This window comes from Gymnoscopelus microlampas (assembly GCF_963454915.1).
Source record: "Gymnoscopelus microlampas genome assembly, chromosome: 15".
Classification (NCBI taxonomy): domain Eukaryota; kingdom Metazoa; phylum Chordata; class Actinopteri; order Myctophiformes; family Myctophidae; genus Gymnoscopelus; species Gymnoscopelus microlampas.
The window spans coordinates 28,349,838-28,375,227 of record NC_139952.1 but is presented as its reverse complement, the minus strand read 5'-3'; the positions used below and the strand labels follow the sequence as shown (position 1 = coordinate 28,375,227).

General features: G+C 41.3%; 2 protein-coding genes across 3 annotated transcripts; one reads left to right on the top strand and one right to left on the bottom strand.

Moving 5' to 3' along the window:
• Positions 1-4,021: 4,021 nt before the first annotated feature.
• atat1 (alpha tubulin acetyltransferase 1) lies at positions 4,022-15,839 on the bottom strand. Of its 2 annotated transcripts, none has more exons than XM_084079924.1 (12): positions 15,490-15,839; positions 14,889-14,949; positions 14,474-14,565; positions 13,886-13,943; positions 13,455-13,568; positions 11,897-11,998; positions 10,912-10,957; positions 10,271-10,316; positions 8,656-8,730; positions 6,911-7,142; positions 4,928-5,031; positions 4,022-4,332 (listed from the first exon to the last, which is right to left on the bottom strand). In XM_084079924.1, exons 1-12 carry the CDS (start codon positions 15,579-15,581, stop codon positions 4,023-4,025), a joined length of 1,332 nt encoding a protein of 443 aa, XP_083936050.1. In that variant the 5' UTR covers positions 15,582-15,839; the 3' UTR covers position 4,022. The 2 variants fall into 2 exon arrangements, with proteins under 2 accessions (XP_083936050.1, XP_083936049.1); XM_084079923.1 differs by lacking the exon at positions 10,271-10,316 and adding an exon at positions 4,704-4,764.
• Positions 15,840-23,518: 7,679 nt separating this feature from the next.
• LOC311061722 (tumor necrosis factor-like) lies at positions 23,519-24,738 on the top strand (the record flags this gene model as incomplete). Its single annotated transcript, XM_084080412.1, has 3 exons — positions 23,519-23,650; positions 23,768-23,795; positions 24,263-24,738. The coding sequence occupies 3 exons, from the start codon at positions 23,519-23,521 to the stop codon at positions 24,736-24,738; spliced, it is 636 nt and encodes a 211-aa protein (XP_083936538.1).
• Between the last annotated feature and the right edge of the window lie 652 nt (positions 24,739-25,390).

The following is a 25,390-nucleotide window of genomic DNA, read 5'->3' as shown; positions in this document are numbered from 1 at the left end:
GGCCACAGAACTGCTAATCACTGGATATTTTCTCCTTTTCACAACATTCTTTGTAAACCCTATACTAGAGATGGTTATGCGTGAAAATCCCAGTAGATCAGCAGTACTCAGACCAACCTGTTTGGCACCTACAACCATGTCACGTTTTTGGAGGGCATACTATAATTATTCCCTCCCACACGCACGGCATGTGCACATCCGCATGTTTGTAAGCGTGCCCGTGGTCGCCGAATGAAATAACGCTCTTTGTTAAGTAATTAATGTGTGAATTACTTCAATACTCCAACGGCGAGTGGTCATTATCACCTCAAGACAATAGTCACACATAAGCCTTCACCTCAGATGCCACATTATCACATGAAAAAGACTATTTGAACTGATTATATTCTTTTATCGTTTATATTCTTGCTGCCCCCAGCCCTTCCTCCTGCGTATCAGATACGCTTTCTCGGACGGTTTGGATGGCTACGCTTGGCTACGAACATTTTCTGGAGGTCACACTACGTATATAACACGGAAGAACACACCACACTGCCTTACTTGTATATATTCTATTTTATTTATCTATACATTTTCCCTTGGACCACCTGTAATAATGCCATGTGGACCATTGGTTGACAAACAGCGTTGTAGTAGTGAATTTGGCAGGACATTGTGGGAATTAATTTTCAGCAATAAAGGCTCAGAGCCTTATAGGCCACTAACATGTATAGACAATGGATCACAGCTTAAATGGCGACCATTCAGCTCAAGGCGGTATTGATCTCCTATATATAGATGGGGTTGCTGGGATACTACAGTAAAGTGTGTCTTGGGGGGAATGGAGCCAGATGGACTATGTGCGGTTTGAATCATGGACCACCGCTGGAGGACAAACACTACTACAGCTCTGCAGTCAGTCATCATGGTGCCTCAATAGCTCACTGTTGTATTCGACCGCTTTCATCAGGCAATGTGACAGAGGCTGATATTGATACATTGTGACTCACAGTCCTTATGTACTTTTATTAATATTCCAGTCTCTTATGCAAACTGACCTTTTAATATACGAGAATGGGGGTTGTCAGTATGTATGTGTCCTTAACCACTTTCAACCTGGCCTCCCTATTTTGGGCATGTCATTGTAGGCCGGAAATTGTCCAATGTGACACGATGAGCTTGTAGATCTGCCATTTCTGAAAGAATGTTATTTTTTATAGGGCATAAATGATTAAACATTGAAAATCTATATACAGTATATAAACATATTTTAAGTCAATCTCTTAGGTACACCAACATTGTTCTTGTGAAGTATGTTCGTTCTTATAGGTGAAGTATTTATAAAGATGGTGTGGTTCATTCTTATTGCTCTGCAGCAGTCTAGCAGAGGGTCTGTCTGTGTCAGTGTCGGAACTAATATTGCAAACAGCTGGACTGATCATGACAAATTTCTTGTGCACATTGCCAGTAGCACACAGACGTACTTTTCTTAACCACATGAACTCTAGCGTTCCCATTCTGGGGTAAACATTTGGCAAAAATAGCAGATCTACAACGCGTTGTGGGTTTGTAAATAAGCTATTTTCAGCGAATATATTCAATGGATCGCAAAACAGGAGGGGATCTACAGTAATATAAAGCCCTGGGGGACTCTGGTCAACTAAGTATAAAGTTAAATTACCAACCCCAAAGCTTTGTTATTTTGCACTATGCTCAATATTGTAGAAGGAGAAAATGAGTCCAGCTGATCTATGCAGCTCCAAGCAGAGGAATCAGATAATTCTCTGGTAAACAAAACCAAAGATCTCCAGGAAGTGCACTTGAACACTGGGGAATGTTCCAGTTGGCCAATGTTTTGGGGGGTTGATGGTTATCTGCATAACTATGTTTCGGAAGCAATCAGTGAAAAGCTATTATTTATATTGCCTATTGAGTAACAGAGACAGACATGATGGATACTAACAACACACAAGATTCAAAAGTTGTGTGTATTACAGCACAATGCTTTAATAGGTATATAAAATATGTAAATGTAAAATGAACACAAAAATTCAGTAGTAATAACAAAAGAATGGCTTGCAATGTAAACTCATGTCTACAGGAAATTCTTGCAAAGCCCTGGCCTTTCCTTCCCTTGCGTAAATGGTTCCTTACAGTACATGTATATGGCAGATAAAGGCCTTTTCAAGCCAGCGTCATTAACAGCCTAATGGCTATTCACTTCTACATTCCCATCATTCTCCTCTAGCCCACAATTACACCCCCAATGCACTGTCGCCAGTTTGCTGACTCGACTCGTCTACAAGCAAGGACAGCTAATGACACTCTGCAGAAGGGGACTGAACTGGACAGAATGTCTGTATGGCTTGTTGTACTTTTATGTAACCACTGCAGCCCTCCTTTTTATTCCAATCCCTCCTAGATTGTATTTATTACATCCCATACAGGAGTCAAAATCTTAAGTTTGCCAACAGTGATTTGTTCAGTCCAGTAAGCTGGATAGCAGCCCGGCCTAGTTAGGGAATAGCCTGTCAGTAGCTCCAATATTGTTTTGTGACAACAAGTTTGTTTCAGTTTGTTTTGAATAAAAGCCCCTGGCCATTGTCCAGTGTCGTGCTGCAGTTTTTGCCTGTCTGGGATTAATGTTTGTGCATCCACGCTACTCCTTCCACCAACCTCTTCCTGCTGCGTATTGTTACACGATTATTATTATTATTATTATATACAGTATGTGTGCAGTTATAAATATACAATTTCAGGTGCCTGTGTGTGTGGGATGTGTTAAATAATATGAAAATATGTGAAGTGTGTAAGGTGCTGTGTGTGTCGGTCCTGCCATAATCTCTCAAGAACAGATTCTGCTCTCCGCTTGAATCTGTCGGGGGGGTTCGTCATATCGTGTACGCACTGGCCTACAAGTGGGCGTGCCTTCGATCAGGAAGCAGGCCGCGCTTTACCCAATCAAATGTAGTGGGCGGGATTTACGTGTGTACCGATCCTTCCCCACTAGAAACAAACTGAAACTAATTTAACAATAGCGTCCGCGGAGCAGACAAAACCACGGAAAGATATTCACATTTTAACTTGCTCTTTCATCATAGAAACAAGTGGGCTTATAACCAAAACGATCCATGTTCTCTGGGAGAAGTGGTGTTAGTGTTCCGTGTAGAAATATTGTTAGTGGGAATGAAAACATAGTCGCACCACCGGAAGTGAAAGGCTGAAGGCAGACCAAAACCCCGGTTTCCTTGCGCACATGTGCTCCATTTTGCTCCCCCCAGAGCTAAGTAAAATAGTCAAAAACAGCAGAGGGCGCTGTTTTTCCTTTTTTATTTGGCGATGGGTTCCCAGATTGGTCCTGCCATAATAAATGTGCGTATGTGATCATTCGATTATTTGTATTTTGAGTGTAATTGTGTATACACAGCCTCCTTTGAATGTGTGTGAATATAAGCAGCTGAAACAGTCCATGACTGGGGTAACTAGGGTCTTCAATAATCCTACAGGCTTTACTGACACATTGTCCAGTGTATATATCCTGGATGGAGGGGAGCTCACATCCCCTAATGCTCAGGGCTGTCCATACCTCCCTCTGCAGCGCTTTGCAAATGAGAGCAGTGCAGTTCCCATGCTAGGCTCAGATGTGTCCGGTCAGAACGGTCTCAGTGGTGCCTCTGTAGAAGGCCCGTAGGATTTTGGGCCTTATGCCAAACTTCTTCAGCCGCCTGAAGTCAACCACATGTGTGGTCCTCTGTGATGTGGACGCAGAGGAATTTGAAGCGGCTGACTTCCAATAAAGCAGATCCGTTGACGGAGATGGGATCCTTGGTCTTGTCGACACTGAGAGTTTGTTCTCCATTGTGTCAGGTTGTTGACCTCTGTCCTGTAGGCTGTGTCGTCGTTGGCGGTGATCAGGCCCATCATTGTCACGTTGTCAGCCAACTTAATCACAGAGTTGGAGCTGTGCATGGCTACGCAGCCATGGGTGTACAGGGAGTCGTAAAGGGGGCTCAGGACTCAGCCCTGGGGGACTTCAATAACTATCACCAGGGCCGGGTGCTCCTGTATTCCTGCTTCTGTTTGACCCAGTGTGCTGTGTAACGACTCTCTCCTAAGGTCCACGACCACCCTCTCGTGTTTCCGTCACTCTCTACCTCGAACGCGGCTTTGCGATTGACCTGCATGCCTACCGCGGAGCATGACTGCCTGCCCTGCTCTTGCGTGAACCTCTCAGCACTGCAGCCTTCAGCGCCTGCATCGCAAAGGGCGGTTTCTCTGGCTGCTATGGGGGTCTGGCTGCAGAGTGCATCTTTCTTGGACGTGCACAGCGGTGGGAGAGAGAGGGGCAGGGACCTGGACAGACAAGAATAGTGGGAAGATGAATTAAGAGGTGGATGATATGAAGATCAAGTGGCAAAAGAAAAAAAGAAAGCCAGTGCAGTGCAGTTCAGCACACGCACACACACACACACACACACACACACACACACACACACACACACACACACACACACACACACACACACACACACACACACACACACACACACACACACACACACACACACACACACACACACACACACACACACACACACACACACACACACACACACACACTTCCTCATTCTCTATTTCAGGCTTATCATCCATCCTACCTGACAATAAACAATCACTGTCTGCAGGAGTGTAAATAACCTCTTTGTGCATGAAAAATGGCAAACCTGTCTGTTTGTCCCAGTGCGTGTGTCTGTCTCCCTGTGTCAGTCAACACTGGTCTCAAACCTGAGAAAGGCACACAGTGCTAACAGATAAGGAAAGGTGGGAATGCTGCAACCCGTGGTGTCTGGGCGTGCTGTATGACCTTCGTCGTTCTGTGGTGACGGTGACTACAGTGCATTTACTGTAACAGCGTTAGCATTAGGCTCTATGGTAGACAGCCACTCACCCGGGAGTGTGAAGGTGCTCTCCTGTCGTCCCAGAAGGAGCCCAAAATCTCTGCGGTTGAAGTGACGACTGTAAAGGTTGCCTCCAGCAACCAGGCCGTGTTGGCTACCAGAGGAGTCGAAGAGGCAAGCAAGAGACAAGGGAGAGTGACCCAAGAACACAGGGCATAGATAGAGGAACCAGATACAGAGGATGGGAGTGTAGAATGTAGAGGACAGGACAGAGGAAGTGGAGCGTAGAACAGGAAGAGAATTCAAAATGACAAACAAACAAATAAATCATAATTAGCAAACAGAAGAAAATAAAGTATTATAAAAGTATAAAACTATTATAAGTATTTTAAAATGGTAAAAAAATAAAAGGATATTAACAAGGAACCTGACAGAAACCTCATCTTCCATCGGCCTTGAATTACCACTATTTGCACAGGTTTATTGAATTGATATAATACAAACTTCTCAGTATGTCAACAATATGACATTAATAAAAAGGCAACTTCGTATATGCAGTTTTGTGGGAGACGGTTTAATGCATTCTGAAAAAAGGCAAGCAGATAAGATCCAGCCATTGCATATTCCCTCTGTTTGGCAGATATAACGAGGTTTTAAAAACATCTAAAAAGGAGACGGATATGATCTTTCCTTCTCTCTTTCTGTCTGTCCAATGTGTCCATTTAGTCCAAATAACACAGTGGCACACCAGACTCTCTGACAGAGATCTGGTGATCTATCAAGCTAAGAAACATAGTCATTCCTTTAAAGGAAGAGGCAACATTGGAGGTCAGAGTCTGGTCATTGGAAGCTATGCTGAGATCGATTAAGGGAACTATTGAACATTGAGAAGAGGGATTAAAATGTGAGAGAATGAGCAAGTTGAATGTATGAAAGTGGACAAAATAATAATAAAATAAGGCAGAAGCATGACAGATGTTTCCAATGGGATCAGACACAGCGGAGGGCAGGGATAGAGACAAGAGAAAGAAAGAAAAGTGTTTAGAAAGTCCACAGAGAAAGGCAGGCAGTCATTCACAACAATCAGGTAGCAGAAAGACGGTGAGGGAAGCTGAGATCAGAGAGAGCAGCTGAGGGCCAGCTCTTTGTTCACAGTGAACAATAACTAACTAACAAGAGGATTAGAGGAATGTGGCGACCCACTGCCAAGCCCAGCAGAACTGGCACTCATACAGAGACTACAGTCACTTTTCTACTGCACTCTTTACTTCCTTTTTCCACTGCAAATAGGAACGCCTCAGTGTAGCTGGTTGTCATAGCGACATCCAAACCTTAGCATAGGACAGTGCTGAACAAAGTTAAAGATATAGATTTCTGGAAAAATCTCTGTTTCACCTGTACCCATTCCAACAAAAACAGTTTCTGACACCTTAGGCGATAAATAGAATGCAATTGTTCAATATTGATTAATTTCACATTTTCAACGGCAAGTTTAAAAGTTTGTTAACAGTATTTGGGAGCTTCCAAGCAGTATAGGTCAGTTATGATACAATTACGTTTAGTGACGATTCTCTCTGACAAATCAGTAGCCTGCTGTGTTCTCACATCACCTTTTGGTATTGCCTTAGCTCATTGGTTCTCAAAGTGGGGTCCGGGGACCCCCAGGGGTACTTGAGGGGGTTCCAGGGGGTACCCAGCAAAATGTGTAAATATAGCATCAGAATAATTATGACCTTTTATACTTTGGCTATTCAAAAATAGCAGATATACAAGCTCATAGCGCGGCACCGAGTGCCGCGCTATGAGCTTGTAGATCTGCTATTTTTGAAAAAACGTGAAAATGTGTGCAAATCTTTGAACATATATATTTTTTAAAGTGAACATTTTTAACTCAAATATTTGCTTCTGGGGGTCCCTGGAACAAAATATTTTTAGATGGGGGTCCGCGGCCAAATATATATCATTTTGGGGGTCCTTGGCATGAAAAAGTTTGAGAACCACTGCTGTAAAAGGTCCAACCTGTTCTTCCTCACCTGGTGCGTCTTGCCCTGCAGTTGTCGATGAGTGGGGAGTGGGGGATCTGGCCCGTGTAGCCCCCAGGGGCAGGAGCTGAGGGCATGGCGGGGCGCTGGGGCTCCCTGCTGGGGGACGACCCCACGCTGAGGGAGCGCGAGCACTGGGAGGATGCCGCCCGTTGGGGAGAGAGGGGGGGAGGCACGGGGCGAACAAACGGCCAGGGACGAACCCTCTGCTCCTCGCGCACAACTGGGGAGAACAAAAGAACACAGTCGAGGGTCAGTGAAAGTTCAATTCCAGGGTCAAGTTGTGCGACTGCATTCTTAAGAGTTTAAAGATCTAAAAAAAACATTATATTATGTTATTATATTCAAAGGCCTATTGCAGATACAAAAAAACTGTCATTAACCAGGAGATATTTTGTGTGTGTGTGTGTATTTAATCTTACATACTGTACTAGGCTGATAAGCATCATCAGTTTCTTGTGCACACTGACAGCAGGCCAAATATTTTTCAAATCAGTTAACGACAGCTAGTATGTCTTTTCTTTATATAATAGCGCAATCATCCCTCCAGGCTATGGGATAAGCATCCCACTACCAACTATCACATTACAATGCTCCTGTCACTCTGGATTAGGGGATGTAGTGGAACTAGCCAATTGCACAGCAGACGCGGAAGTTCACCTGTGCAATCTGACGTTAGATTAACAGCAACATATGTCGTTGCTGTCCGGCAGAAACCAGCTAACTCCATTTTGACGCTTTAGCATTTTTTTCCATAAATCAGGGCAATTGAACACCCTTTACGTCTGTGTGTTGGTAAAAAAAATATTGAACCAATGAAAAGCATTAAAAAGCGCTTCTGACAAGACCAGCTAACTCCATTGGATCCTCAAACTTTCTGCTAAACTGGAATTAGCTGGTTTTGCTGAATCCAGGCTCCACCCTCTTTTGACCTCCAACCTCATTGTGAGCTTGGAGGTCCATTCAGCTGTTCCTATCAATGATGAACAAAACCTCCTAACTCTCCTAACTTTTTTCATTTCCTGAAAAATGAACATTTTGGAGTTAGCTGAGATAGATGAAAGATGATAGATGAAGATAAGTGAAAGCGTACCCCAAAACCCCCAAATTACGAGAATGTCTGCGCACATTCAACTCAGTCCAAGCTGTCATAAGTGGAGGATGATGGAGAGTTATTAGGGAATGCCTCCTGGTGGAGATTTGCGCTCTACTGAGCAAACCATTGTAGTTATGCCTGCAGCCATCATTTCACAAACTAGAACCTTGCTGAGAAACTCTCAATATGAATCCTGCACAGAAAGAAACAGGACTGGTACATTCAGCAGTATTTCCAAAGCTACACCAAAAGGTACCCTAGGCCAATCTTGAAGTTTGTTTTCCTGCACAGGTTAAAAACGACATAAGGGTAGAAACATGCCAGGCTGATCTTATGCTGTAGTAGACTATGATGTAAGCAATGCAGCTGCAGCTAATAAAAGTAATAATGGGTGTTTTAGATTTAGGCGTGCCAATGTGCAAGTATTGGTCCCTTTGTACCAAAAAGCCCTGCAGCACCGGGCTGAAAATAGCAGTGATGAAGAAGTGGGACATCTTGTCAAACTAATGATATTGCATCAGGCCAAAAAAAAAACACAGCAAGGACCTTTCAACAAACTCTGGATTGTGTAACCCAAGAAAACATTTCTATTATGCAAGAACCAAAATCTATTCGGTTTCAATATGTGTGTATGTCTCACCCTCTCTCTCCATTAGCGAGTACGGTTTGATCTCTCCGTCCCGCTTTTTTGGGGGAGCCTTTCTCAACTGTGCCACTGTGGAAGAGAGGACAGTCACCATGGAGATAAAACCAAACATGAATGATGGGATCTAGCGGAAGGTTGGAGGATCTCACCCCTCCCCTTAAGCTCCAGCTTCTGTCAATATGATAATATTGACATATAATGATCATAAAAGCAAGTCACATAAATATTATGTCCCCAACCGCCCTTGTAAAATAATCAAGGTTAACAGGTAGCAATATATGGTAGCTAGCGGTTAAGGGAAACTGTATCGTAAAAGAGGATTCATTTGTTATTCCTAACATCTTGGACAGTTAAGGTTGATTCATAATTGGTTGTGTATCGTGTCGTGCATGGAAAATAGCCGATCGGCAAGCTCGAGTCGCACCATGACACGTTGCCAGCTTGTAGATCTGTTATTTGTGATGCGCAACACTGGCACGCAACTAAATATATATTAATTATAAATCAGGCTTTAGCCCCAAACTTTAATCCATAGAGCCAAGACTTTCAATGGTAACAAGAGACACTTACTAAAGCTGTACTGCTGAAGAGCAGTTTGATAGTGCCCTGGTTAGGGACCCATTTTCTGACATGATAGAGTTAAGCTCACTTGTCTATTATATTTTTAACTAATCAGTGTTATATACTTTGACTGCCATCTTAAAACTTTTCAATTCCTTTGAAATAAGCATACAATGATGATTTAAGTAAGATGTAATTTAAGTGTACATTGTCATTGTTACATTACACAGAAGGGAAATAAATACTACTACTACTACTACAACTAATAATAATAATAAAGATAAATAAATAATAATCATGTTTTACGGGGAGAAAGGGTGTTTATTCTGCTGTTGTCCTTTTGCTTTTCAGGAAATAAAGCTAATTTGGGAGTAAAGGCTCAAACAAACATTGTACGAGTCCCCTACGTTACTCCCTGGATTACAGGAGCAGCTCTACAAGCGACCATGTTTATCAGAGAAGATACTGGATGGTCTCTCAGAAGCACCGTTAACAGGGCCAGAGCAGCCCCTGGTTTCTAGATTTGGGGAATCAGTTGCTCATGTTTAACGTATTACTTGGCAGTCTATGGTTATAGGAATACCATGTGTGAATTCTGCTTATAAAGTGATGTTGGCTCCATTACAACAAAGCGACAAACACTGCAAAACTTCAGAGGGACAAGAATCAAGCAGCTTTATTCCTACTGGTGAGAGGTTTGTTAGGGGCTGGGGCTATCTGAAGTAGCCATGGCAACCTGACACCTGGGTCCCCGGGGTGCAATGGGTCCAGTACTGTGTGTGTCACTATAGATACATGATATATAGTGACACATACTGGACCCAGCTGGGAGAGGAACAAGCAGTGATGGGGAGGCAGGGGCTGAGGAGATTATCGCCAAATAATGACAGGAAGAATAGCGAGTGAAACAGCATGAGATAAAACAGGTGGCCCTGATATCTAAACAGGGAGAGACAAGAGAAACAATACAGGAAGTTGGATGCTTGGGAGCAGGGGGGTGGCAGGGGAAGAGGGGTATCAGAAAAGAAAGAGATTTAAAAGTCCTTACAAAAATCCGTACATTCCCTGATCCGTCAGAGGAGAGGGAGGCGAGCCTGAGAGAGTTTAGTGAAACACAAGGCGTTTGGAACTGGAATAACAGCACAGAGCTCTTTCCACACTTAAAGTTTCTCTACAATGTGTGGATCTTTATGGTTAAAAAGAAGGATCAGAATTTATTTCCAGATTAGACACATGACACAATTAGTTGACAAAATTGGTTCGTTGTGGTACTGAAAGACAAGAATCCTGTACATCTTTATCTAAAACTGCATAATCATGCACAACATGGTTTTAATAAGTGCAAAAAATGTGAGCTTCTTTTTGGCAATGAGTGAATTTTACAGTCAGATCAAAGGTAAAGCAGTAGGATTTGGGCTTGGCATGCTAAACGCCTCCTCCGTGAGATAAGAATGTGAATAGCGGCTAACCACAGTGAATGGATTGGGTGAATCTCAGCAGGCAATGAGGAAGTAATGTTTTCACGTTTCTAAGGGCCGCAGGCCACCCACTCCACATTGGGAATGACGTGAAGAAGGCATTAAGAGGGAATGCACACCCACGTCCTGGCTTCTACACACTCATGTTACCACCACAGACCTCAAAACAAAACAAAGCAAAGCACCAGACGAGACACTGCCGAGAAGTTACCTGATCTGTTAAGGAAGAAGCCATCAAACACTACAAAGTTGTTGACCTGGAGAGAAAAGAGACGAGATATGACATTTAAGAAAGGACAAAAAAAAAAGAAAGAAAGGAATAATCAGTTCCATCACTTGGCATCATGACAGCTTTGATAAATGATCACGTCCGCAGGGGAAAGTAGCATGAGAAAAATGTATTCAGGTTGAACAAAGCCATTAACCTCCAGAACCCAGAAGGATGACTCAGGCTTTAGAGGTTATTTCACTTAGAGAGAGAACTTTAACGGCCAGAGACAAAGACATCCTGCATCAGGCTTGCAGATCGGCTACTTTTGCAATTATTTTACTGGGGCTTACATTATCCTGACACTCAGTATACTGTAACATGTATTCAGAACTATAGATTTTAAAATCATAGACCCATTTCCAATCACAAGTACTTCACAACTACTGTATACTTAAAATAATGACTTTAAAAGGGACTACACCATGAATTTTAACTTTTCCTTCTTTTTTGTGTGTTTTTGGTCTCCCCTACCTCTCTTCTATCCCCAAAAATACCCCAGTTTGAGCACTCAGGCTTTCACAGCATATCTGGGGTTTTATGTAAATTGGTCTCAAAACAGGCCAAAATGATTTGGCCCCGAAAGTGACGTCACTAGCAGTACAATCCCTCCCGTTTTTCAGTTCCAACTTAAAAAAAAGTTGGTACTTTTCCCACTCAGAACCAGGAGATAACATGCATACAAACTGGCTATAGTGCCACGTGCAAATCAGGACAATGTGGTATTGCAGGTGAAAGTGCTTTATACGCCAGAGAGAAGTTAGTTGGAATGAGTATATCTGAGGCTTGATTTAGGCTCAAACCTTTTGAAAAACGTTTGAGTGACATAAACAATATGATATTAAATATTATAAAAAATAAATAAATTCATGGTGTAGACTTCATAGACTCTAAGCTCAGCGGGAAAGAATAAGGACACTTTAAGTACCTGAGGGACACTTTCTGTCAGGCAATAATGCTTTGCCAGGAAAGACAGGAATTTCGGGGAGGGCCTGTCATAAGCCATCAACACAGGTTGCAAATGCTTGTGCTAGATAAGGAAGAAATGTCACATATAAATATATAGCACATACAGTAGTGTGTACAGAATATACTACTTTGGTATATTGATATACAGTTTTTAATTGCTCCCATAAAAAGATAAGGTACCTACTAGTGTCCCCAGTATAGCGACCAGGATCACTATATGTTTTTGTGAGGGTATTAACTACCCTCCGTGCCCCCATAAAGTGCTTTTGGATAAAGGAGCTATATAAATGTACCATTTCTGAAGCACACTGCGATGCATTGTGAGATTGTAGATCGTCTATTTTTGACAGATTTGGTGTAGAGGGAAAAAAGGAGGGGGCCAATGATAAGACCACTGGGGGACCCTGGTCAATGAAGTATATAGGATTCAAATGATTACTTAAAGTGACACTGTCATGCTGTTGATGTGAATTTCAGTTAATTGTTGTTGATTATCATAGTCTATAGAAACAATATTTACAATACATTACATATTGACACAGAATTCCCCTGTTCTGTTTCAGCTTTTCTTTATGCTCCTACTGTACATTTCCCAAGATGCATTTTATGGGTAAGCATCGCCCTGACACACACATATGGTCCACAGCCACCATTACAACCGGATTCGTATTTTATTAAGTTAAAAGCGTCAATCTGGAAATGATTTTAATGTATAAAACATTATAAACATTCTGTATGGTAGAGTATTAATAAAGTACAATTTGAATGAAATACATTTTCTGTAGATCGACTAATCGATTATTTAATTGATCGGTTCACGCCAATGAGAATTCTGTGCAGGTACCATCTGCACTGTTTGTCATTCCAAAGTGTCGCTTGAAAACAAAAGGTGACCGTGCTTTTGCAATCAGAGCTCCAACACTTTGGAATGCCCTACCCGAGGAGATAAGGCTTGTTGAGTCTGTGCCCTGTTTTAAATCCCTTCTGAAAACTCACCTTTATAAAGCTGCTTTCAACCCCCAGCCCTCTTAGTTTTAATGTATTTCTTTATTTCTTGCTTCTGTTATTGTTATGCATAGTTTTTTTTATCTTGGTGTTGTGTATTCTTCTGTCAAGCACTTTGTGAAACTGTTCTTGAAAGGTGCTACACAAATAAAAGTTATCATTTGTATTATTATCTAAAGGCTGCTGGTACAATGTCCACTTTATGTATCAATAGAAACATCTTTTAACAATCTAGTCTCTATAGGCTTTATAAAGACGTATAAATGGTTGCCAGGTGGAATGGCTCACGGTTGCCAGGTGGAATGGCTCACAGGAGTAATACTGTGACATCATCAGGGGGGCTGACTTGCATTTGTAAACATGATTCATTACAAGGATCTGTTATTTTAGCACCACATTGTTTTGTCTTCAGTAAACATCACTGCCAAGATCAACATAAAGATCCCTTCAGGCACATTCCATGACATGCAATGTGGTTCCTACGGTTTACCCATGGGCTAGGTGTGTCTCACCTGCAACATGAAATCAAAGAGTTCAAGCCCATAGCCATGTCGCTGCAAGTTCTCAGAGATGTAGAAATCCAAAATACACAGCGGCTCAGCCTCTATGTGTGCCCCCCGCTGGTCCTGAGGAGCAATTGCAACAAAAAGGATTGCATTTACTACAGGGGTCAAGTGCAGTAAGTCATTACTGACAGACGAATTACCAGCATAGATACAGTATGGTGTATACTACCATATGCCATGACACATGGTCTTGGAAGGGCAAAGTCATACTTAAAATCAGTTATTTACTATTTAAAATCAGTTTATTTTAGTCACGCAAGTCAAGTATAAATTAGGTAAGTAGTTGTTAGGAAATGCTAGGATTGCCAGGATTGCCAATCGTCTAACCACAAAGACAGACATACTCAACATATGGAAGGAAATGCGTGGAAACTTACGAGCAGAAATAGTTTCTTGTAGCCAACCTTGAGAAATCCCACCGCAGCCCCACGTCCTCTGTATGTGGGAGAGAAGGGGTGAGGTGTTGAGTGGGTGCAGGACAGAGGAATTAGTAAGACTAAGCTTTGAATAGCTTTCTTAGTCAATGGAAATGTGGGCGAAGCCAGTGACACAAAGTGTCACAAGTGACTCATTAACCTAGTTTTGTTTTTTATTTAATTTGAACTACATCCTTACGACATAATCTGTGAACATGGGCTCCGCCTCCATCCGTTATAATTTAGGGACCATGAATGGAAATGAGCTCCATGCTAAATCAGGCATATTTACACCTAATAATGTTGTCTATATGCAACTCGTTGTAATACAGTACCGTTCTTGTACCATCTCCAAGCAAGCTGGAAATTACAGAAACAAGTATGGCTGGGTGTACAGTAAAGGGCCGTTCACACTGAGCACTATAACTATAACAATAACTATATTGTTCACCATTGGATTTTTTTTTAATAGTTGGTGTGAACTCTGCCATCCACTTATAGTTATAGAGCTCAGTGCCAATGGCCCTTTACAGTATATGTATGACATACCCATGGCGCTCTCCATCCTTGAATAGATAGAGATGGTGCCTGTTGGACTGCAGCTTGGAGGCAGTTGTTATTGGTGCTGGCAACTGCTGGGCCTGTGGAAGGCAATTAACCACAATTAAATGCGTTATTTATTTCAATGTAACAGCTGCACAGCCATAATACAGCAGTTCGCCTCCTAGGCAAAATCATGCAGGCACAGAGGCCTAGGGCAAATGGTAACTAGCCTTATCTACATCATATGTTTATTCTATTAAAGTGAATCCTAGGTTTACATTATTTATTATTCATCCATTTGAAAACGTGTAAGTATAACCCCCCCCCCCCCCCCCCCCCCCCCCCCACACACACACACACACACACACACACACACACACACACACACACACACACACACACAAGAGAGGAATAGTTGCACCTTAGCTGAGGCTTTCCCAAGTTCATCAATAACAGTGGCGATTTGGACTTGCAGATCAGGCCTAAAAAAGGAGAGATGTCACTTTAATACAGTAAGGATTATGATGATGATTGATGACTGGGCTTTAATAGATGACGTCAGGTACAAGGGTGTGTGTCGTTGAAGGGCTGTCCCGTTACACAAGGCAACAATCAGTGTTGCCATGTCGGCTTATTATGAGCGGCTTTGGGCTTCTTTTTCTGTAAAGTTGCTTGTAAAAATTGGTAGTTGCAGGTTGCATTTTTTGGGGGGGCTGGTTTCTAACGTGTACTTGCTTATTTAGGCTTGCATCCAAATGTTTCAATTATTTTTTAAACCAGTGGCAAATATTTTCAGATATGTTTTGAGCCTAGGGGAGCATTTGTGTTGTTAATCCACATTTCATTTCAAGAGCTTTTGAAAATAGCCGAGATCGGCTATTTTCAAATAGCTGATGCTGGTTTAAAGTGCTCATGTGGCCGAAGCTGTCGCTTATTTTGGGCTGTTTTCATAGACCTGGGTGCTTATTTCTCTCACACAATCTGGCAACAGTGAAGGCAACAATGGTTACACTGGAACCTACCTTCCTATGCATCTTCGACCAGAAACTAACTCCTGGTCCAAAACGGAGATCCTCTCGGAGAAAAGATGGTTTATGTCAAAAGGGAATTCCATAGTGTTGAATGAATAGAGCAGCCAACCTCAGCAGAATAGTAGAGATCCTCCTGCAGGTGCTTAGTCGTGGCTGGTCGTTTAGCAGCCGAGGCTCGATTTCTTTGCAAAAACAGCCTCCGAGCAACCTGGGAAAATACTACTAAAACTTTGCATTGGTAGAACTATACTGACACTTAAATGAACGCTTCAATTCGGGATGCAGAGAGCCAGGCACCGGCTGATTCCATTGTGTCACTCACTGCAGCTCCATTGTGTTTGGTCACACAGCCACTACTCATGGTTGCCAGATTTTGCGAGACAAATAAGCAACCAGGTCAAAATGACTCATTTAAACGTATCATCAGCTACTTGAAAACAGCCAATCTACCCCCCCAACAAAAGTGGGAATATTTTTTTGAAACATTTTAACAACACAAATCTTGTATGGGGGTCCCTGGCACAAACTATTTTCAGATGGAGGGGGGGGGCGGCCGTGCCAAATACATATTTGGTGTCCTTGCCATGAAATGTTTGAGAACCACTGGTTTTAAACAACATGAAACAAGCAACTACACATTAGAAACAAGCGCCCCAAAAAACGCAACCCGCAAATTCCGCAACTAGTACCAATATTTACAAGCTTTACAGAAAAATAAGTCGCTTATAATAAGCGGACATGGCAACACTTCCACTACCCCGACAACGTCAACCGAAATACGTCCAATACACGCGACGCCAAATTAATGCGTCTCATGTAGCCCTGTTTGGTTTTAACACTCAAATAACTAAATTCTAACAACATTTCTAACACATAGATATAAATGGCTGTGTTGGCCTAGACTCTAATGTACAGTTTATTTAGCTTTTATTTTCTATTGTGTACACTTCGATCGTGTTTTACGGTAAAAAGCGCATCGAAGCTGTGATTTACAGCGTTGCTAGGTAAACAGTCCGCCCTTAGCAACAACCCCCAAGATAAAGAGACACGTTCTAAAGGCTGGTTTACTACGAGGTTTACTCATAGAGTTAAAGGCAAGCCCCCAGAACCCAGTGCTTGCATTGAAGCGAAATGGACATGCTGGCCATTCGTAGGTACTGCAGCTTAAACGGAATGGGGCCACTGTGCGAAAACTGTTTCGACCAATGGGCTTGGCTCACGAGCTTGCGCACACGCTTGCGCACAGGGACGCGCACCTCTGTGACGTAAAACGCGTCACTTCTGTGACGCAGAACGGATCACAGTGGCCCCAAATAGGCTACGCCCATCACACTTTACAACCCGGAAGACGGGGTGAATTCGCTTCACGCGCTGGGTGAGCAACTCAATGCAAGTGGACGGGAGGCGATATCCGGTGCCCTCTCTATTATTTTTAACTCTATGGTTAAAGGGTTTACTACGAGGAATACTCGTAGAAGATCACATGATGGGTATAAACATTTCGTTTGGGGCATTTTGGTCAATCTTATTATTGGGCCAAATGTCTACTTTTAAATTAAAGAAGCAGAATAGTGAAGCACCAACTACAAGCTTGTCCACATGGTGGCGCTGCGTGCACACTTGTCACTTGTCACCCATGACCATCTAATCCAGTGGTTCTCAACCTGTGGGTCTGTCCCCACATGATTTTCTTTTGGGGGGGGGGGGAAGGGCAGATGACAGTGAAGAGAGCACTTAAAAGGTCTTAAAAGGACTTTTGAGTTTTAAGACCTTTTTAATATCTAAAAAAAGAAAAAGACCATTATTGCATCAAAAGTAATCAACAAACCACTATAAAAACTGGTCAAACATTGGCCAAATTGTCAAATAATCTTTAAAAATAGCCGATCAATAGCGTTGCGAGGCATTGTGCTGTGGGCTTGTAGATCTGCTATTTTCACGATATTTATCTGTGGAACCGAAAATGGAATGCCTCAACTCCTACATTCCAAGTGCTTAGACCTATCAGTTATCAGGGTGCGGGGTCCCCAGTTCAAATATGATTATTTTGGGGGGTCGCAGCCTGAAAAAGTTGAGAACCACTGATCTAATCAAACAGCAAGCCATTTACCGCTACTCAAGTAATTATACTACGTTATTGTCCACCACTGAACTCGTTGAATGAACTCGTTTTCATGCTATTCATGTTCAAACATGTGGAATGCCCTACCAAAAGGAGTAAAGGAGTGTAAAACCCATACTCACTTTCAAAACTGCCCTAAAGATACACCTTCAGGAGGCTGCAAAAATGGCCCCTGTCCAAGTCCTAACCTACCCCATGTCCTAACCTAACCTACCCCCTACCCCCCCCCCCTCTCTCTTTCTTCTTTTGTACATATTTTTCACTTTTCATACCAGTAGCCTGTAACTGATTGTATGACATTCTGTATAGTAGCGTGTATATCTGTCTGTCTCTTATATGTCATCATGATTTGTGTGCATGGGGATCTCATCTTAAACAAGCTTAGTGCTTAATGAGCTTTCCAGTTTAGTAGACCTTGTATTGTGAATTTGTACTTCCATGTACTGTTATGTACTGTCATGTACTGTTCTCATGTCTTACTAAATAAAGTACATCAATCAATCAATCAATCAATCACTGGTTCACTCCAGCTGGTAAAGCTGGGTGAAGCCAGCGGTTAGCTGATGACCACCTTGGTCTGACTGGAAGGACCATGGCCAGCTGGGGGGAGGGGCAGCTTGAATGTATAGATAGAACAACCTGCAAGGCCTGCTTTCTCATTCTTGACAAGGGTTATCAGTTTTCCATTCTCTAATACAAAAGCTATATGTCGCCAAAGTGGAATATTTCACGATTTTGCAACACCTGCCTTACTATTGTCATTGGTGTTGGGACACTGTCATGACATCTGTTAGATGTGTAATGTCTGGCAATGATTCTCAACCTTTTTGATTTCAGGACCCCAAGTTTGATAAGCATTAGGCTACAGACCCCCACTCTTCTACGCTGTAAACATCATCTGAGTTAATTTAACACTGATTTACACACCTACACAAATTGAACCAAATTGACCCATACGGTTCCCCAGACCCCACGTTGAAAACCAGTGTCTTAAAGTATGTGTACCATTTCATAAAAGGACAAAGAACCACTTCACCCATCTATCCCAATACTCATAGAAAAACTGTCATCCATCTGTCAACACGCCACGCTGCTGATTATCATCTTGTTGACAGTATCAGTTTAAAATGTTCATCTTTAGCAATCAAACTACGTCCTGCACCTACCAGCTGAAGACCTTCATTACACCATAGGAACAAGCTGGAACTTGATGACATGAATGGGAACGTTACTAGATAGGCCTAGTCATTGCAAGCTTGGGTTGGTAGCTGGAATGTCCACCAGTTACCAGCTGGACCACACGGTGGCACTGCAAGCAGAGTTGGCACCCATGACCATCCATGTTCTCAAACGGCAAGATGTTTATTTCCACACACACTAATGGGGTTGTTTTCATTTTCTCTTGAATGAAACCACCCTTTTAGCCCCCCACTGCCTCTGGTCGACATCAAAGACTCAGGTAACACTAGCACCATTCCATACCTACACAACTTTGATGATACTATCTGAATCATAGTATGATAACAGCAAGCCCACTCGTTTGTGTGTTGCAAGGATAACCACAAGTGCAAACAAATATGAAAATGGTTTACTTCAGAAGATGTCACACGCGTAGGCAGGAAACCTCAAGTTGCTTTCATATTAGTCACATGGGGCCCTGAGTTTCCTCTAGGTATTTCTTTTTCTCTCCATGCAGGCCCCCTCTTCTCTATTCCTCCTTTCTCCATCACTCTTTGCTGAAAAACCATGAACTCCCTCCAATACTGATAGATTTAGACAGATATTGGTACTATCCCTTTCTCAACACAGTGCTGCACACAGATACTTTCACTTCTTCTTGAGAGCATGTGATATTAAAACATTTTGTAAAAAGCAGCCCACATGCCTCTCTGCCATGTAATCGTTTTCATTTTATTTCATTTCCTCATTAGACAGAGAGTGGTGGGTTCAGTTGGTCAGTTGATCAATATATATATATATATATATATATATATATATATATATATATATATATATATATATATATATATATATATATATATATATATATATATATATATATATATATATACATATATATATATATATACATATATATACATATATACATATATACATATACATATATATATATACATATATATATATATATATATATATATATATATATATATATATATATATATATATATACATATATATACACACACACACACACACACACACACACACACACACACACACACACACACACACACACACACACACACACACACACACACATACACACACACACACACACACACACACACACACACACACACACATTGTACACATGTACATTGTTGACTACAGTTAGCTGACCGGCAATGTGGAGAGAAGGGTTTTCTCTTCAGGTAGAAGAGGTGAAAATCGAGTCAAACCCATATAGGGGAAAAGATGGGACCTCCCCATGGATTGCTCTTTAACGACCTCTCACATCATTACTGAATCAGTCACCCAGAATAAAAACCCCTCTCTTTCATTCTCTCCTTCAGATGATGCCCACCTCCTCACACATCTCATCACTATCAGTTCCATTTCCTCTGGCACCTCTCGAATGTGATTGGAATAGATCTGAATCAAACCATGTGAATGATGAACTGCTACATTCCATTAAAGGGCAAGTGGGGGCTCCAGCCTTCATTGGAAAAGTAGATGGTATTCCGATATTACTGTTTGAACCGCAAAACCAGTGGGGAATTTGTTGATTTTTAACAGGGATGGTCCAAAGAGAGCATCTGTGCCCCCACACCACTAACCAACACACTCCCAAATAACATAAGGACATTGTTGCAAGACATTTTAACCATAACTGATATGACCCAATTATGCAATTCCATTTGAAGTAGTTACCTTTTCTTTTTTCCCTACTATATTTGTCTTTTTATAATGAGCATGTGCACGTTTATGTTTGATGCAGCAGTCTGAGTTTATTCAGTCAGGGCTTTCCTGTGGTTCTCACAATACACTATAAGCAAGGCCATTTTAAAGTACATAACCTCTTGGCACTTAATGCAGTGGTTCTCAAAGTGGGCCACCAGGGATCCTTGAGGGGGTCCCAGAAAAAATAGCCAATATGGCATCAAAATCAGTTTAATCACTTTAACCTCATTTACAGGCTATTTGAAAATAGCCGATGTACAAGCTTATAGTTGTGATGCAATGCGTTGTGAGCTTGTAGATCTGCTATTTTAAAAAAATCTTGAAAAAGTGTGGAAAATGTGCCAATGTTAAAAGTTCATGATTTGAGGCATTTTGCCATCGGTCCAACGGTGCTGGAGATTAGCTGTTCGCAGACACACACACACACACACACACACACACACACACACACACACACACACACACACACACACACACACACACACACACACACACACACACACACACACACACACACACACACACACACACACACACACACACACACAGGGGCGAAAACCTAGTCTCTGCCACGGCTTTGGCGAAGACAATGAAGTGTCTGCCAGATAGCCATAAAACGTATTAGTTATCTTTAATACTGGTCCAAAATTGTCGCTTTGAGACTATATTTTTGTTGGTTGTTGTTGACTTTTAATTTGAAGCACATTGAGGTTACCTTCTATAAAATGGTGTAAGATTAAAACAATAAAACTGACTTAGTAGCGTTTAACCCCTACCAGACTGTGGAAGGGTTCAAATAAGCCTTCTGTTCTGCCATATTATTCAGCTCATCTATCTTGTATAAGGATTATTTAGTTTATGCTCTTCTGCTCTGATTAACCTTCTCTTATCTTCTATCAATTTCATTGAGAAGTTTCTAAAGGTCAACAAAAAATAATGGGATTTTTATACTGTAAGCTTATCAAAATTGTCCCTGACTCTCTATAGATAACCTAACAATGTAGCACACCTCATAGATAATCTTCTGTTGGGAAAATGGGCAACAACCAAAGTACCCGACAACGCAACTAACCAGCACTAGCAGAAAGATAGTTAAATATGGTAGCGACTATAGCAACTCAAGAAGTGGGTTAGATTCTTGGGTGATTATACATACTGTATGCTTTTATTTACTTTTATTTATTTATTTTTGAGACAGAGAGTGATGTGGACGGTTAAAATGTCAGAGAATGAACATAGATTGGAGTCAGTGTACTATGAAAGTGGGGTGTTTAAAACCCCATAAAAAAAGGATGCTAAAATGATAAACCTAAGAAAGCACTATAGCATAGCAACAACAGCAGTGAGAATTAAACACCGGAGGTAAGATGAGAGAGTACAAAACCAAACCAAGATAATTAACAATAAAAACAAGTAACATTGTAATAATGGCGTGGCTTCACTGTGCAACGTCAGTACTTGGAAGCCAGTCTGGAGCTGTGTGGAACTCCATATTAGGGTAAATATTTGATGAAAAGAATAGCAAATTAGTAGGTGTAAGTAGGGACAAAATGTAGGAAGATGTTCCTCTTTCCACTGTGGGTGACACATGAAGTCACTTTGCAACCCATTATGACATTAGAAGTCACATTACAGCTCATGGGAGTGGGATAATGTTTTAATTTAAATGATCATCTTTTGACATTGTCTTAACCCCTAATTCTAACCAAATCTATTTGTCTGTCATGCACAGTGACATGCAATAATTCTGAATCCTAATATTGGCCTAATTAGCCTACACCTCCTTCAAGATGCTGACTCATGTAGAGTGTCTGTTAACAAACACTAGTAACTAACTAAGCGCATAGATACTGTACTTTTCCATCAATACAGAGTGATTCACTGCAACTCATCTTCACTGCAGTCATCTACATAATTAATTTAATGTATTATTTTTATTGCCATTGGATTGCCATCCATAGGTGTCTTACTGTGCATGATAAATAAATTAGTCTTAATTGTCAAATAATATTAACACAGTACAGCCCAATGTCTCTTGCACTCAAAAGATGTTTACAACCGGAAGGAAATGAGATAATAATCATTGCACCTTGCTTGCATCTATTTCAGTCCTTTAACATTCTACATTTCCAACACATAATAAAATGAGATAATTTGTAATTATATAACAATACAACAGTAATCATTATGAATTGTGAACTGATGAATCAATAGCACCTAATACCATTAGACCACATAGTCAACACATGGCACCCACTGGTGCACCACATTAAGCCTGATTTCGAGCTTGTAGATCGACTATAGTCAGTGAAATCAGGCATTATATTCATATTGTTTACTTCTCATGTAATTATTAGCGCATGTTTTTGGGATGGGTCACTGCTTATTATGTGCACAATGCCTATAGCTGTATAATGATAATTATATGAGCACCCACACTGAGATTGTTGTTATACTGTAGTTGTGGTATGGACACACTTGAGAGAGTAATGATTTTTAAAACCATATAGTAATCATGCTCGGTGTGGACAGACCATTAGAATACCTACAAAGATGAAAGGATAATACGTTACTGTAGGTACATAAGAGAGAGAGAGAGAGAGATTGTACTGAATGAACTGACCTGAATGACCTGAACTATGAAAACACTGTTTTTTTCTCACAAGCGACAGCCCTCACAAGGTCATCTCCTTCGTCAACAACTCTCCACTCACTCATACTATGTGACATCACTGGAGTTCCCCCCTGGTGGAGACTCTCTTTTAAAAGAGCGCTCAGAGTGTCAGCTCATCAATCACTCCAACAGAGACAAAAAGAGCATCTTTCATTAAGACACAGACATTACCAGTGTTATTCAATTTTATACTCTCCAGCCTGTGAACAGCAAAGGACTGACACTTGGCGTGAAGTTTTTCTCCACTGAAAAAGTCAAAGCGCTTCACATCAATGAAAGGTGACACAATACGTTTGGACATGGGCCCCACCGAGACAGGAGAAGTTAGTGTGACAAGGGAGCCGTCTACCCACAGTTGGAAGAGGACTGGAGCATTGCTGATGATAACACTGTGTTTTGCTGCTGCTATCTTCTTCACTTTTCACTACAAGGTAACACAAACACGTCTCTGAAGGATTAGCATTGTTCATGGGTTGAAATGCCCATTTTCCTGAAATGAATCACAGTTCCTAACCATTTAGTTTCCCCTTTTTTCTTCTCTACTACAGGAACATCATCATGCTGTGGAAGCTGATGGTGAGGACTTCTTTTCTGTCTTTTAATTTTCTATTTGTCAATGTTATTATATGCAATTGAGAAGCCAATTTTGCTAACATCCATCCCACTACTGATTTAAGTTGAGTGTACCAGACAGTATTCATATAGTGATCATGAAGTTCAAATCAACCTGTCGAGCAGGTTTCTAAATCTCTGTATCTTCCATGCAGATCTCCGCCATACATTGAGACAAATCTCTGGGAATGTCAGAGCTGCCATTCATTTACATGGTAAGAATATACTACATAATATTCAGAACAACAGAACAAGTTCAGCTGGGAATTAACATAGCCGATAAACAAACTGGAAAATACTAATTTGTATTATTCTTGTTTTTGAAGGTTCAGCCAATGTACTACTGTTTGTATTTTATAATGTCCAACCTCGTTGTAACTCAGGTCCACATGATCATCTTCTACGCTTTGTCTTCTGTCCCGTTCCAATAGGTGAATACAACGAAACCCTTGAAATGCTGGAGTGGAAACAGGGGGTGGACCAGTACCACGCTGAAGGAGACCTTAGGCTGGTTCAAAATATGATTGAGATCCCAAGGCCAGGACTGTACTTTGTTTACAGTCAGGCCTCATTCCACGTTAACTGCTACCTTGATGAGATGGACATTGACAGTGCAGCGAGGAAGATGACCCATGTGAGCCATGCAGTGAAGCTTTGCTCCCCTTCCTATGGGAACACTGAGGAATGCAAGAAGTATGAGACCATACTGCACTCTGTTCGCACCGCCTGTGAAAAGAAGGCGAGCAAGGACCCGGAAGCAGATGACAAGTGGTACGGTTCCGTCTACATGGGGGCCGTGTTCAACCTCCGCCAGGGAGACCGGCTCAAGACGGTCATGGACAAAAAGTTCCTTCCTCTCCTGGACGACAAATCTGGGAACACCTTCTTCGGCGTGTTTGCCTTATGATGACAAACAGCTGCTGATAATGTTGGAGATGGCGAGGCAGCTATGATGAAGTATAAAGTGCGTGATGAAGGATTTAGACCTATTGGACATTTAATATGATGGCATACTGTGCCGTCATACTGAAGCCAGATCTAGATAGTCTATCACTATACCAGGTTTTATACCAACCCATATTAACTGCAGCAGTTTGTCATTATTGGGTTGACTGTAGAATAATGTACAACCATAGTTATCTCTCTGGGTCTGCATTATGACAATACTAATTTATTATGTACTATAACTTTATTGATATTGATATTGTGATAATGTGTTGCGAATGTATTACTGCACACTGAGCGTGCCACTACAGTTTGACTACAAGAGCTGATATTACTGATCAGACGATTATAGCCTCATTCATGAATGTGCTTTCAATGTGCTGAAGAGCCTATTTATTTATTTATTATTTATGTATTTGCTTGTTTATTTATTTATTTATTGTATTATACTATATAGATTTTGATTGTATGTTTTTTAGTTCAAAGTACAGTATGTTCTGACTATGTTGATGAATGTATTTATTCACTTTAAATGTTATTTATTCAGATTTGCTATTTTAATGTATTAATATATTTATGTTATGATGTATATTGTGAAATCCTGGGGAGAAATG